This window comes from Marmota flaviventris, chromosome 10, assembly GCF_047511675.1.
Source record: "Marmota flaviventris isolate mMarFla1 chromosome 10, mMarFla1.hap1, whole genome shotgun sequence".
Taxonomy (NCBI): domain Eukaryota; kingdom Metazoa; phylum Chordata; class Mammalia; order Rodentia; family Sciuridae; genus Marmota; species Marmota flaviventris.
The window spans coordinates 72,340,552-72,354,338 of record NC_092507.1 but is presented as its reverse complement, the minus strand read 5'-3'; the positions used below and the strand labels follow the sequence as shown (position 1 = coordinate 72,354,338).

General features: G+C 31.1%; 1 protein-coding gene across 1 annotated transcript in view; it reads left to right on the top strand.

The window, feature by feature from the left end:
* The window catches only part of Col24a1 (collagen type XXIV alpha 1 chain), a 379,962-nt gene that overhangs the window by 117,464 nt on the left and 248,711 nt on the right, over nt 1–13,787 (top strand). The window contains exons 12-17 of the mRNA XM_071618609.1: nt 3,016–3,069; nt 5,014–5,058; nt 11,190–11,243; nt 11,329–11,373; nt 11,662–11,715; nt 12,188–12,241. Coding sequence (XP_071474710.1) covers nt 3,016–3,069; nt 5,014–5,058; nt 11,190–11,243; nt 11,329–11,373; nt 11,662–11,715; nt 12,188–12,241 — 306 coding nt within the window. The remainder of the gene's footprint in view (nt 1–3,015; nt 3,070–5,013; nt 5,059–11,189; nt 11,244–11,328; nt 11,374–11,661; nt 11,716–12,187; nt 12,242–13,787) is intronic.

Sequence of the window (13,787 nt, the reverse complement as noted above, 5' to 3'; positions counted from 1 at the left end):
ATTCTGACTTAAATTAATGATTATGATATTCTACAGGGGAACAAGACATAAAATATAATATTTCATTGTTACAAATTTTTTCAAGTAGAGAAAATATAGAATCTATCTTTTATATACCAAAATCAAAAGCAAAGTATTTTGTTACTACTATTTCCTATTTCCAACAAATCCTAAAGATTTTTTTTTTTGGTAATGAAGAAATATGGTTGCAAACATTTAGATTTATGATTAAAACAATATGGAACTTCATCTCATTGGAAAAATGTGTCTGTAGTTACTATTGAAATAACAACTGAATAGACATGTAACAAACGATGAAATATTCAACATTATAGACATTGGAATGATGTTTTTTAAAGAAAATTTTCTAATATATAGCCAAATGTAATGGTGTTTTATGGTATTAACTGTATAACATTTAATAAATCAAGAATTATCTAGAATTAGAAATCATTTTTGAGTTGAAATAATGATCAACATGTAAATAGAATTAAAAGATGATAAAATTATGTCTATCTAGATTAGAGAATTAAGAAGGAAACAAAATGTTTAATGTATAGTAAACTGAAAAGATACATAATACATAAAACTTTAAAGTAGATTTTATTCAGTTCAGCTAAATTGTTTCAATGACAAAGTCAAGATGAATGGCTGATACTTATTACACATGTTGTTGAAATAACAGAAGAAAAAGGGGAAGTTGAAATTAACAAGTTTTAGTGTTTTCATGATGATTATAGCAAGTACAGTTTTTATTAAAAATGTGAAGAGCTGAGCACACTTCTCCTCCTTCTCTCTCTAAAGTAGGGAGAAATCACTAATTTTGTGGAAGCTAAACCAAAGAGCAACTTCTCCAGGTGGATGAGGTGAGAAGGGCATCCCAAATATCACATCTTGTTGGCAATCTTAGGAGAGTTTCCAAAAATGTTTTTGGTAATCCTGCACCTTTTTTTTAGGCTGATTCTTTGTTTTTTTAAGAACAACTTTATTGAGATTTAATTCACAAACTATAAAATGCACCCTTTAAAAGTACATTATTTGATAGTATTTAGTACATCCAAAGGATTTTGTAGCCATCACACTAATTTTAGAACATTTTCATCACCATAAAAAGAAACCTAAGACTTGTCAACAGTCACTGTCTATTTTGCCCCTTGTTTCACTAGCCCTAAGCAACCATTGACTGATCTATTTAGTATTACTATTGATTTGTGTATTCTGGGTGTTTCACATTAATGGAATCATGTAATGTATCCCTCATTATTTTTTAAAAAAATTTAAATTTGTTTTAATTAGTTATACATGACAGTACAATGAATTTATACACTTTGTTATATCATATATAGATGGGATATAACCCTGTTCCTAATAAGGTTCTGGAAAACCTATTTATGATCTATCTTTAAAAATCACCTCTAATATTTCAAATTTATTACAGTATTTTCTTCTTCTTTTTCATTACCTGTACATCATAAATACTTTTAAATATCCATATTAGCTCATACTGTATAGAATGATGTATTGCAGATTTGTAAGCTTTCTGACAACAGAATTTGACTTCAAAGGACAATGAAAGCAAAATGCCTGCTTGAACATCAGCTGACTTTGAAAAGGGAATGACTACAATATGTTTAATTACACAGATGGGTTTTGCATTATCTTCTGAATACAGAATAAGAAAACTACGCTTTTAATATGTGATTTAGAAACATCATCTATTTTGTTTCTATTATTACACTATCTTCAACTTAACCCATTCATGTTTGTATTAAGGAACTAATGATATGGGGTGATTGGTTAAAAATACAATATTTAATGTTGGCTTGCCTAAAGAAATTATAAGAATTGAATGATGTATGTTAATTTTTGTTATTCTTATGAATTTTTTATGTTATTGAGATACTTACATAGTAAGCCTTAAAAATTATTGTATAAAGCAGTGTTCTAAAAGTGAACTTTAAAGTTGAAAAATCCAATGGCAAATCTTTAGGGAAAAAAGCACTAGTATCTAAAGTAAGAGTAGCCAAGTACTGAGTTATTTTGCAATAGAATTCATAATGAGAAAGTTTGTTACTTTACTATCCTTCATGGTTTTACAATGTAGAATTTCCTGTAGGCATTTGGGAAGCTTTAATTTTCAGATGCAACACATTTTGTTTTCAGTATTTCTCTGTGTTATGCCTTTTTCCATTAAAATTGTACTTAGAGAACTTCAGATTTTTGCATATTGTGTCTCAGAATGATGAGTGAAAGCATTCAGTAAACATAGTAGACATGGGCTGGGGTGTAGCTCATTGGCGGAGCACTTGCCTAGTATGTGTGAGGCACTGGGTTCAATTCTCAGCATCACATGTAAAAAAATAAATAAAATGAAGATACATAGGCAACTAAAAAGATAAAATAAAATATATTTTAAAACATAATAGGGCATAGACTCTGGAATCAGACTACTTCCATTCAGCTCTCAGACCCACCTATTTCTAGTGGTCTAACCTTGTGCAAGTGACTTAACTTCTTGTGCTTCAATTTTCTCAACTGCAATGTAAGGATATAAACACCCATTGAAGAGATCTTTCAGGAAGATGAAATGATATATGTATATATAATACTATATATAAAGTTCTTAGCATACGGTCAAGTGCTTCATAATAGTTATTTTCATCCTCTTGTGGTATAGGTATAGAAACAATGTAAAATAGCAGAAGTAACTAATGAATTGTCCAACTATGAATTTTGGTTATTTTCCCTCTCATTCAGTGATTGTTTATATAATGATAACAAATCTCTATCTTTCCAACTTAGCTTTCTGTATATATCAAATGCTGTTTAGAATGATTTTTATAAAATACAGACATATTGCATTAAAAATCAATAAAACAAACAACGACTGTTGCATTACAATGTAGTGATTAGGAAATAAATACTCTCTATTACTAAAGCCTTTTTAGAAAACACAGTAAAAATGAGTTTATATTTCTTGGCTTTAATAGCATTCTTTCTCTTTCCCTGTGCCAGGGTTTTCCAGGTGACTTTGGAGACAGGGGCCCTGCTGGTCTTGATGGCAGTCCTGTGAGTACATTGTGATGGTCCAGGCTTACATTTCAACATCATTTATACTCCATCTGCACTTGCCATCTTCAGTATTATATTTCTGAATAAACAGTATCAATAAATTTTCATATCACTCTGCATACACTAAATTGAGAGTTTTCAACATGAGAATTAAACGAAAAATATTCTTATACAGTTTTTTATGACAGTCATTAAAATTAATTATTTTATCCATGATGAGTGTCACTGCTGAAGTAAAATATTAAAAATATATGATCACAACACTGACTTTTTTATATGAAGGTACTAACAAGGTCATGTAAAACATGTGCACTCAGACCTGCCACTTATCCACCTTACTTCTTAGTATTTTATAGAAATCTACTTTAGAATTTTTTATATGTCAATGCTCAGATTGGGAAAGAGTTACCATTCTAAACTAGTTTAATTATAGTATTAAGGAATAATGATGGATTGTTGTTTTTTACACTGGGTGAAATAGCTTCATTTTTTGCCTTCAAAGAGCATCTGATAGCTGTTCTCCCATCTATGCCAAATTCTTTTCATGAGATTTTAGATTGAAAGAATCACCTGCAAAATCCTGATAGCATGAATTAGGAATAGTTCCTAGAGTTAAATAAGTAAACGCTTTCATCAACAGTTTGAAAGTAATTTCTTTTTAAATCTCTTTCCAAATTATAACTATGTAGCTAATTCAGTGAACTCAGATGAGGCTTCATTTGTTACAAATCATTAAAGATAAGAGAAGAATAGAACTGATTTACAAATAAGTTGTTAAAAACTTGGATGATATTTTAAGTGGAATATTTGCCATCTTTTTTTTTTTAACACATGATTCTGGGTAGCTTCCCATTTCAAGAATAATAAAGTAAGTATTACTTAGGTTTTTAAAAAATATCATTTGTGTGTTTGCATACCTAGTATGAAACAATCTTATTTAATTTTTGTCAACTATATATACATTAAGTCTAGTAGGGCTGGATTCATAATATTTAAAACTTTCTTTTTGATATCTGCTCTTTATTTTAAACATATAATGCTTCTTGAGGAGCATTTTTGGATCTTTATTTGTAAGAGTAAATTGCATATTTTTAGTTTACTGTTTCATAATTCTCTGTATATTATGTCTTTGGTTCAAAATAATTTGAAATGCAAGGGGTGTGGTTATTCTTATACCTTGGGCCACATAAAAATAATATGACACTGACATATTGTGTTCTTTCAAACAATGAAAACAAATATCATTTCTGCTTTATAAATAATAAAAATGAAGTTAGAAAGTTAAAAAAAGATTTTTCAAAAGAGGTGACTGTTTTAAACCATCTCTTCGTAATCTTGTATGCTGACCGTATGCCTTCTCATACAATATGTAAGCTAGTTATGTCTATAGTACTGCTTGCTGGCAGCGTTCACTTCTTTTATTAAGTACATAAAAGGAATAATAATTCTGTATCCTATGCTTGGTGGTAGTGCTAGCATCCAAAATCATGCAGCCAACGATACTTCTGAAGAACAGTAAATTGGCTCCGCAAATTTGCACTCCTCAGGAAGAAGCATGAATAAAGGAATTTCAGAAGTTAATGATAGTAGAAAATAAATTTTATATATTCTTTCTTAGAAATTGTTCCCTTAATCATCAGAAAATACCTTTAGTTGTTTGTAATCATATTTAATTAATTTTATTTTTTATTAGTTGCATATGACAATACAATGATCTTGACATATCATACATTTGAATCAAATGAGGTATAATTTCTCATTTTTCTGAGTGTACAGGTTGCAGAATCACATTGGTTTTACAGACACGTACATACATACAACAATAGTAGTGTCTGTTTTATTCTGCTGCCCTTTCTATCCCTCCTTCCCTTCCCCTCCCCGCCCATCACTTCTCTCTACCCAATCTAATTTAATTAATTTTATATATTTCTTTTACAATAGGGGCTTGTAGGTGGGATCGGTCCTCCTGGGTTTCCTGGGCTTAGAGTGAGTATCATCACTAAATACTATCATTGTCATGAAACATTTTATTGAATAATTTATATTCATTAGATGTATTTTAAAAACATAGGAAAATAAGTTTTACTGTCATTGTTGATATCAGCCTTATTCAATGTATTTTTCAACCAGATAAGAAAATTATAGCAGTAGTATAAATGAAAACATTCATCATATTTTATGATATGCTAAAATAATACTTGTTTTTCCATTCCAATTGTGTTCATGTATTTATGCCTGTTAGATTAAAGATCTTAGTCAGGACTCAGTCTCTTAAAAAATATAAGACATGCAATAGCCACTTTTTTCCTTTGAGATAATCTTCCACACCATCCAATTTGGAGATTGACTTGAACAAAAACACATGATAACTATAGACTTTATTTTGTGGTATAAAATTGAACAGATGGTTAGGAAAGTCACCTTGAACAAAGGTAGAAGCTAGACTTCACCAATGCCATTAAACATTTTAATACCTAATTGATATGCTAAAAAATACAAGAAACTATTTGTCCACTTAGCCAGTTTTTATACAGTGTTTTTCTCAAGGCACAGTTTAGCAGGAATAATTCTGTGGAGGCCAAAACAATGTAGTCCAGATATGTAGCTTTCAAATAAATTTTAGATTATTCATTGGAGTGAGCAGACTGCTACTTACAATACAGCTTCATAAATAAATATATTTCTCTCAGCAAGCTTATTATTCGTGATAGGGGTATAAAATTCAGATATTTTATATAAATTTATAGCCTAAGTTTTAGCATTCAGTTGAGGTAACGGCAGGATTGATACGTGTTTATTAAATGTAAGTAGCCTAATGAGAAGAGAATCTTAAAAAAAAAAGTTTTCATTAGTACATTATTCATAATAGTGGGTTTTGTGTTTCTAAATCTTACTAGTTCTTTTTAGTTATATATGACAGTAGGATTCATTTTGATATAATTATAGAAGCATGGCCTATATCTTATTCTAATTCAGTCCTCAGTACCTCTCCTTCCCCTTTCCTTCCCCAACCCTCTGATCACTTCCCTTTACTGATCTATCTGCCATTTACCCAATGTTTTTTTTCTTAATTAATTTCTTGTGGATATACACTGTGGTATACTAATATATATACATAGGATTGTTATGTCAGATTCATTCCACTGTCTTATCTTTTTCTATCCTTCCTCCCTTTCCTTCATTCCCCTTTGTCTAATCCACTGAACTTCTATTGCCACCTGCCATTATTGTGAGTTAGCTTCTACACATCAGAAAAACATTTGACCTTTGCGTTCTTTGGGGAATTGGCTTATTTCACTTAGCATGATAGCTTTCAGATACATCCATTTACTAGCAAATATCATAAAAATCATTCTTCTTTATGGCTGAGAAATACTCATTATGTATATATGCTACATTTTCTTAAAGCAAACTATCTATATCTGTATCTATATTTATACAAAAGTGGGATGTGATCAGTAGCAGAGGTAAAATTTTCCTTAAAAATTTAAAGCTTGCTTTAACTTATGAAGTAGGTTATTAAATCTCCAGAATTTTATACCATAAATTACACCCATAATATTTTTAGACCAAATTTGGACATAGGTCTTCGGGCTTATTTAGTATTTTTTCTCCAGCCTTGAATTGCCTCAAAGCACAAGGTAACAGCTTGATCAAATAAATAAGTCAAGACTTCAGTTATTGGTACTGGGGTAAAATTAAAGTCAGCCTAACAAGTTTTAATGTGCCATCTTGGGATGACATGCATATAGGATTTAGACTCAAGAAGGCTAAGTGAGTCTAAGACATCTTAACCTTTCTCTTGCATGTTAGTAATATTAATAGTAGTAGTAATTATAAAATTAGCAATAGCATCTCACATACATTGTTGTCATATAATTCTCCAAACAACCCAGGACCAGTTAGTTTATAAGTATTTAACCCAGATTTAAGCCAGATAATCAAAGTCCATAGTCCAAAATTTTGTGTGCTTTACCACTTCCTTAAAATTTATTCTTCCTTTATGATATGCTAAAATAATAATTGTTTTCCATTCCAATTGTGTTCATGTATTTATATCTGTTAGATTAAAGATCTTAGTCAGGACATAAAGTGTATATTGTCTAACTCATGAAATTTTTTAAAGTCTTAGTAAAGATGGAATGAATCAGTTTGCTTGTTTGTGTCCTCAGGATAGAAAAAAGCCTGTAAGCAGCAGTCAGACCTTATCAATGGGTAGGTGAAAGGAGTTAGACTAAAATATGCAGTTAAAAATTCTTAATTAATATATTAATCTTAAGTTGATTAGCTAAAAACTTCTGTAATAACTCTTAGGGTTAAGACCAAAATTAATGTGGCCTAGCTTTGGTTGGTTCTTATCTGCATCTTGAGGACATATTCTTTGTGCACAAGAAAAGTTTGTTCACTTTTCAGTAGTGTCTCTATTACAAAACCTTTGCATATCGAATGTCTACCTGAAATATTGTACCTCTAGTTTTCTGCTTAACTCCTTCTTATTGTTATTTATTTGGTTTTATAAAAATACATTTCATTGTGTATATTTGAGATTTACAACATTATATATATAGACTAAAATAGTAATCTTAGCGAAACAGATTAACATATCCATTCATCTCATATAAATTCCTTTTTTTAAAAAAAAAGACTCTTACTCATCTTTCAGCTCCAAGTTGTAGTACAGTTCCTGGCACATGTGCCCAGAAAAAAATAACTGGCTTTTCTATCCTTTCTCCTTCTCTACTCACCCTTCAGTAGATGGAAAGAGATTCTACAGAAAATGGAATGGCCAAAGATACTAGCAATCATATTTGTAATTCTCATCTCATCTACATTGGTAAAGACAGAACTTTATACTTTTCAAAGTCATTTCACTTACATAGTCATTTGCTCCTCAAAGAGTTTTAATGTAAATAAGGCAAATACTATTACTTTCATTTCATATTCATTAATTTTTTTAAATCAAAATTATATGAGTACCTGCTGATTTATCAAATTCTAAACAAGGCCTGAAAGTATGAACAAGTTAAGATTCTTTTTACTTTACTTTTTTTTTTTTTTTTTTTTTGGCAAGGGGTCAAAATTACAATCTAATAACACAGAAAGAGAAACCATCAGTTTCATACATTCTGATTATTGCAACAGTTGACTAAATGCAAAACTACTGAGAAGATAGTAATCTGTTTTGTCTTTGTAGAAGCCTTTTTTAACTGTATCTTAAATATTGTGTATAAGTGAGTAAATGGGAAAGGGAAAAGTGTTCTTTAGGCAGAAGAATGCTATGTTCAAACATACAGAAGATGGGGGAAATAGGAATGTTTGGGAAATGGAAAGAGGAGCAGTGGGATTATAGCCTAGAAAAGCAGGGTAGTCAGGAGCAGAATGGAAGGTGAGGTTTTGAAAGTAATTGGGAATAATTATGAAGAACCTTTACATTGCATAGAACATTTGTCCAGTGTTACAGCCTCCACCTTACCTCTCAGGCATTCCTTTTAGCAGACCTAATAGGTGCTACTACTTTATCTACATTTTTTTTCCATGCACTAGGTAGTTACTGTCATTTGCTTTATCAATTTACAGTAGTAACAATGATTATTGCCTGTTAGTTTGGTGGGTACAGTTGAAAAGCCCAGTGTGGAACTCCCAGTTCTTTCCTCAGTACACTCATATGAACTTTTATTAATTGCCCAGTGGCTGCTCCAGTGCTTGAAAGTATTTCTTCTATCTGTTCCGTCTTCCCATGGAAGAGGAGTGTGATAGGGAATGCTGAAGAACCTTTAGGTTACCTTTATGAGTTGAAAACTTCTCTTCAGCTTTAATGGATTACTATCTGAAGGCCACAAATCTTTGGAACAAGTATTTTCCACATAACTTGTAATATGCTTGGTGTTTCTTGGAAATTCTAAACTTTACCATTCAATTTTTATATACTTTGTATTTTACTAATGTTTTATGACATATTTTTTATATCTCCCATTATTTAGTATTTTATAATTTTTCTCTTAGTGTCACTAAAAAGTAAAATAGAATGTTATACGTACAAAGTACATTCACTTGAAAATGCCAGCTTAAGCACAGTAACATATTTACTGAAATAAAATTTAAAATATTATATTGTCTTTAAAATCCAATAATACACTGTAAAGACTTTTTTCCTTGTTTTGTAAGATATTGCTTTCCAAACTTACATGGATTATTTCTGTATAATTACTAAACAGAGATATTTATTAGGTGTTTTGAAACTATCATAAGTTTTAAAGCTATGAACTGTGAATAACTGTTTCCTATTTAAAGAATTTGGAATTACAAGCAATGATATATTCATATTGCATATTTATTAAGTTGAAAAGAATTATCCTTTGCCTCTAACTGTCCCATACATTTCAGGTTTAAACATGTTGGAAGTAATTTGTCTTAGTTACATTTCTCAGACTTTAAGACTCATCCAAAGTAAAAATGTCATATTTTCCATTCTGAAATTTGTGTTATATAAATGCAGAATATTATAAATGTTCTGTTATGTCGGGAGATAGAACTCTAGAAATTATAAATTAACTAACTTATTCAGTATTCATTCCACATTTTCTTTCAAAACTCCTATGTACCAGTTATTATGTTGAGTCTGGGAAATAAAAAAAATGGATGAAACTTTCTCACAGAATGCACAAATTCAGGGGAGAAAGAGGGAGAAATATACAGTACAGTATTCTAAGTAGGATGCCACCAGGGCCTTCCAGTTCTGAAATCTTCAAAGGCTCAATGCATATGATATGGGAAGCATGTTCCAAGAATAGAAAACAGTCCATTATAGCAAGAAAGTAGAAACTGGGAGAGGGAGATGTACAGGGAGAAAAGGGACAAATGCAAAGTGGGGAGACTAGAAAGTTGGCAGAAGCCTGATAGAGAGGGCCTTGGGATGCTAGCCTGAGAAACGTGAATTCTAACTAAAAGGGCAACACTATAAGAATTTCACAAATACAACTATTTGGTTTTTTGTTTTATTTTGTTATGTTTTGTTTTTTATAAGTTAGGGATTCAGTATGTTTCCCAGGCGGGCCTTAAACTCAGGTACAAGCAGTCCTCTTGTCTCAACCTCCAGAGTAGCTAAGACTACAGGCACATACCATCATGCCTGACTACAAATAAAACTTCAAAAGTTTTTTTAACATTTGAAAACCATAGAGGAAAGATTTATAACTGTTTTATCTTTCAGGGCAAAGAATGATATGGGACCCAGGACAGATGAGAGAAAGAGGGAAAAAGAGGCTCAGTGACACAAACTATACCTGATCTCCAAACCATCAAGGGATTTTTTTGCCCATATTTTTTTTTTCAAATTTTTCCTTCAGATACTCCTTTGTTGCTATTTGTCCTTTGTTTTCTAAGAGGATATGTTGAGGGAGTTGTTCTATATTTTTAGCTTGTGGAGACAATAGTAGTACTTCTGTTTTTAAGGAATTGAAACATTAAGTTGAGAACCTTGATGACAGACACTCTACCTTTTATTGTTTCTTTAAAACTATAATGTTTTGCATGTATTATAATCAATAAGTATTAAGTGATGAATTAATGCTGTAAATCCATAAAATACAACTTTGTGTCTATTGCTTTATTTATCCTTAAAAGCATTATAAATTTTCTCATTCTGCAATTTTCAAATCACAGATCAAATCATTGTAATGCCTGGCACATAGTAACAGCTCAGTGAATATTTGCTGAAATGAGCAAATTAAAATTCTAAGATAAATAAGTGAAGTATTTATTGACTACTTCCTGGGAGCATGACACTAAAATATTTCTACCTAGATGTTTCCTATTTGGAGAAATATTACAAAATGAACATCATGAACAATAAGTGGGTGTTCAAAGGAGAAAAAGATCCTTATAGGCCAGATAAGTATGAGAAGAATTAAAAAAAATAGGATGGTTTGCATGAAAGTATAAAAGATTGGTAATATTTAAAATGTACAGGGTTTAAGAGATAGTTGAAGAACAGGACACTGTGGGAGCTTAGTGAGATGAACTGCTCTGGGTTCATTAGTTTATTAATTAATTTTCCCATATTCTTTCTAATCCTAGTGAATGCTTACTGATTCCTTTTTTTTTAAACTGCTTTTCAGGGCAATGTTGGTCCTGTGGGACCGATTGGACCTTCTGGAATTCCTGGCCCAATGGTATGGTTCTCTATGAATAACGGATATTTCCCTTTAATCTCTCCATGATATTAAAAGATATCACCTTTTTCTTTTTCTTTTTTAGGGTCTTTCAGGAAATAAGGGGCTACCTGGAATCAAAGGTGATAAGGTGATTTAAATATTAACATTACCATAGTGATATTTCTACACATGTCTTTTTTACCAAATCAACAGAACTTAAGTTTCTAGAAGAGGTTACATATTTAGAGAAATATTGAAAGATGAATGTCACCTCATGAAATATCTCAAAATTTTTATCCATAGCATCTATACTATCAATTATATTAATTTTTCTTAGAAGGAGGAAAAATAGAGAAATTTTTCTTCTATAATTAGTACTTTTTTATAATATTGTCATATTTATAATTTTTATGATTCTGTATGAATTGTACTCTAGGGTGAACAAGGCATTGCAGGGGAACCAGGAGAACCAGGATATCCTGGAGACAAGGTAACTTGTATACCATTAAATTTTTTTATTTATTTTGTTTTTTGGAACTAGGGGTTGAACTCAGAGGTGCTGAACTCAGAGGTGCTTTATCACTGAGCTCCATTGCTAGCCCTTTGTATTTTTAATGAGACACAGAATCATTAAGTTGCTGAATCTGACCTCAAACTTGCCATCCTTCTGCCTCAGCCTCATAATTCACTGGGATTATAGGCGTGTACCAACGTTTCTGGTCTCAACCATTAATTTTATATAAATGTGAAAAAAACAAATTCAAAATAAAGGAGTACTCGATATTTTAATTATCTATTTTGTTAGGATATGGTATTAGTATGGTTTTAAGTCCTTGTTTGGAATTGGTTTTCTAAATTTTACTTAAAATACTCCCATGAATGTTCTTGTAGTTTACTAATAGAGATATTTGCGTTTTGTGATATAATAGTTTTCTTTTCTCTCTACTGTTCTCTTTCTTTAGGGTACTATTGGTCTGCCAGGACCACCAGGCATCAGAGGAAAGCCAGGACCTTCAGTAAGTTTTAACTTTCACCTTTGTTCTGATTAGCAGAGTGCATGTCATGGCATGAGAATTGATACTTTTGATGTTGGTAGAATATAAGAAGTAGGATATAGCTCAACAGTTTTAGAACATAGCTAAACTGAACCTTGTTCAGTTTTAGAACATAACTAATTCCTCAGGTTTTCATCTCATATTCCATAGACGCTCCAACCTTCCCTACCCTAGGCCAAAGCCAAGTTTCTTTGATCCCTAAAGATCTTGATTAAATTATTCCTTCCAATGATTTATTATAGACTACTTAACAAAACAATGGGCTTTTAAATCAGAAATTTTAAAGCACTCTAAATAAGTTTTCTAAATCAGTATCATTAAGGGAATATTTCTGAAAAAAAAAAAAAGAACATGTCACATTGTTGTAGCCCAAGTGTTCTAATTCCCTGTTGTTTTTCTAACCTTCATGCATTAACTAGTTGAAAGGAAAAGACACTTTATGTTGCAGTTAACATATAGTTATATTTATAAAACTTAACATATAGTTAAATTTATAAAACTAAAATTATTTAATAATTAAACTAGAATAATTAAAGCATGAGTCAAAAAATATCTCAATATTAAAAATGATAATTGTTATAGTTAATATTTATTATTTATAAAGTTTCAGGTGGTATTCTAAGAATTATACATCTCATTTAATACAACAATCCTGTGAAGTTGGTACTCTTATTACTCCTGTTTTATAGATTAAGGATATTGAGACACAGGGCATTAAGTAACTTTCCCAGGGTCTTATAGTCACTGACCACCTGGGAAGACCTAGGTTATCAGGAATGTTACAGCCTATGCTTTAACCACTGTACCATACTATTTTAGGGCTTAATATTTTAAGATTGTTTTAATATTGATTACAACTCTATAAAGATGTAGATGATATTAATTAGAAAAATTAGAATTAAAATATACATTTAAAAATATCACTTTCCTGAGCAATTTATTGTGTTGCCTCTAACTCCACAATGTCATCTAAGGATTGTTCATTTCTCATCTCCTGAAGCACTATTTAGAAATTTAGGCACTCCCTTCTTTGTAACATCTAATTGTGACAGCATGTGTGTATGTGTGTATATATGTAAATGTGTGTGTGTGTGTGTGTGTATTTCCATACAAAAACAAATTTTGGGATCTCTTTTTCTGATGGCATGTTGGTGGGCAACCTTTGCTTTTTTTGTTTAAATGTCTTTATTTTGTTTATTTATTTTTATGTGGTGCTGAGGATCGACTCTGGTGTCACACGTGTGAGTCAAGCGCTCCACCACTGAGCTACAACCCCAGCCCAGCAACCTTTGCTTTTACTGGTTTTTTTATCCTGGGCTTATGGCAGTCAACCCAATTAATCTTGTATCCCAGAATTGTGCCCTAGAGTCAAATCTTAGTAATTTCAAAGTGTATAAATAGGGCATGAGAATCGGTCATGAAGCTAAGTAACAAATAGCTTATGTTTTTCAAGGATGATTCTAAACAATATAATAGAATATAGAATAGAGTATGTATGAGAGATGGA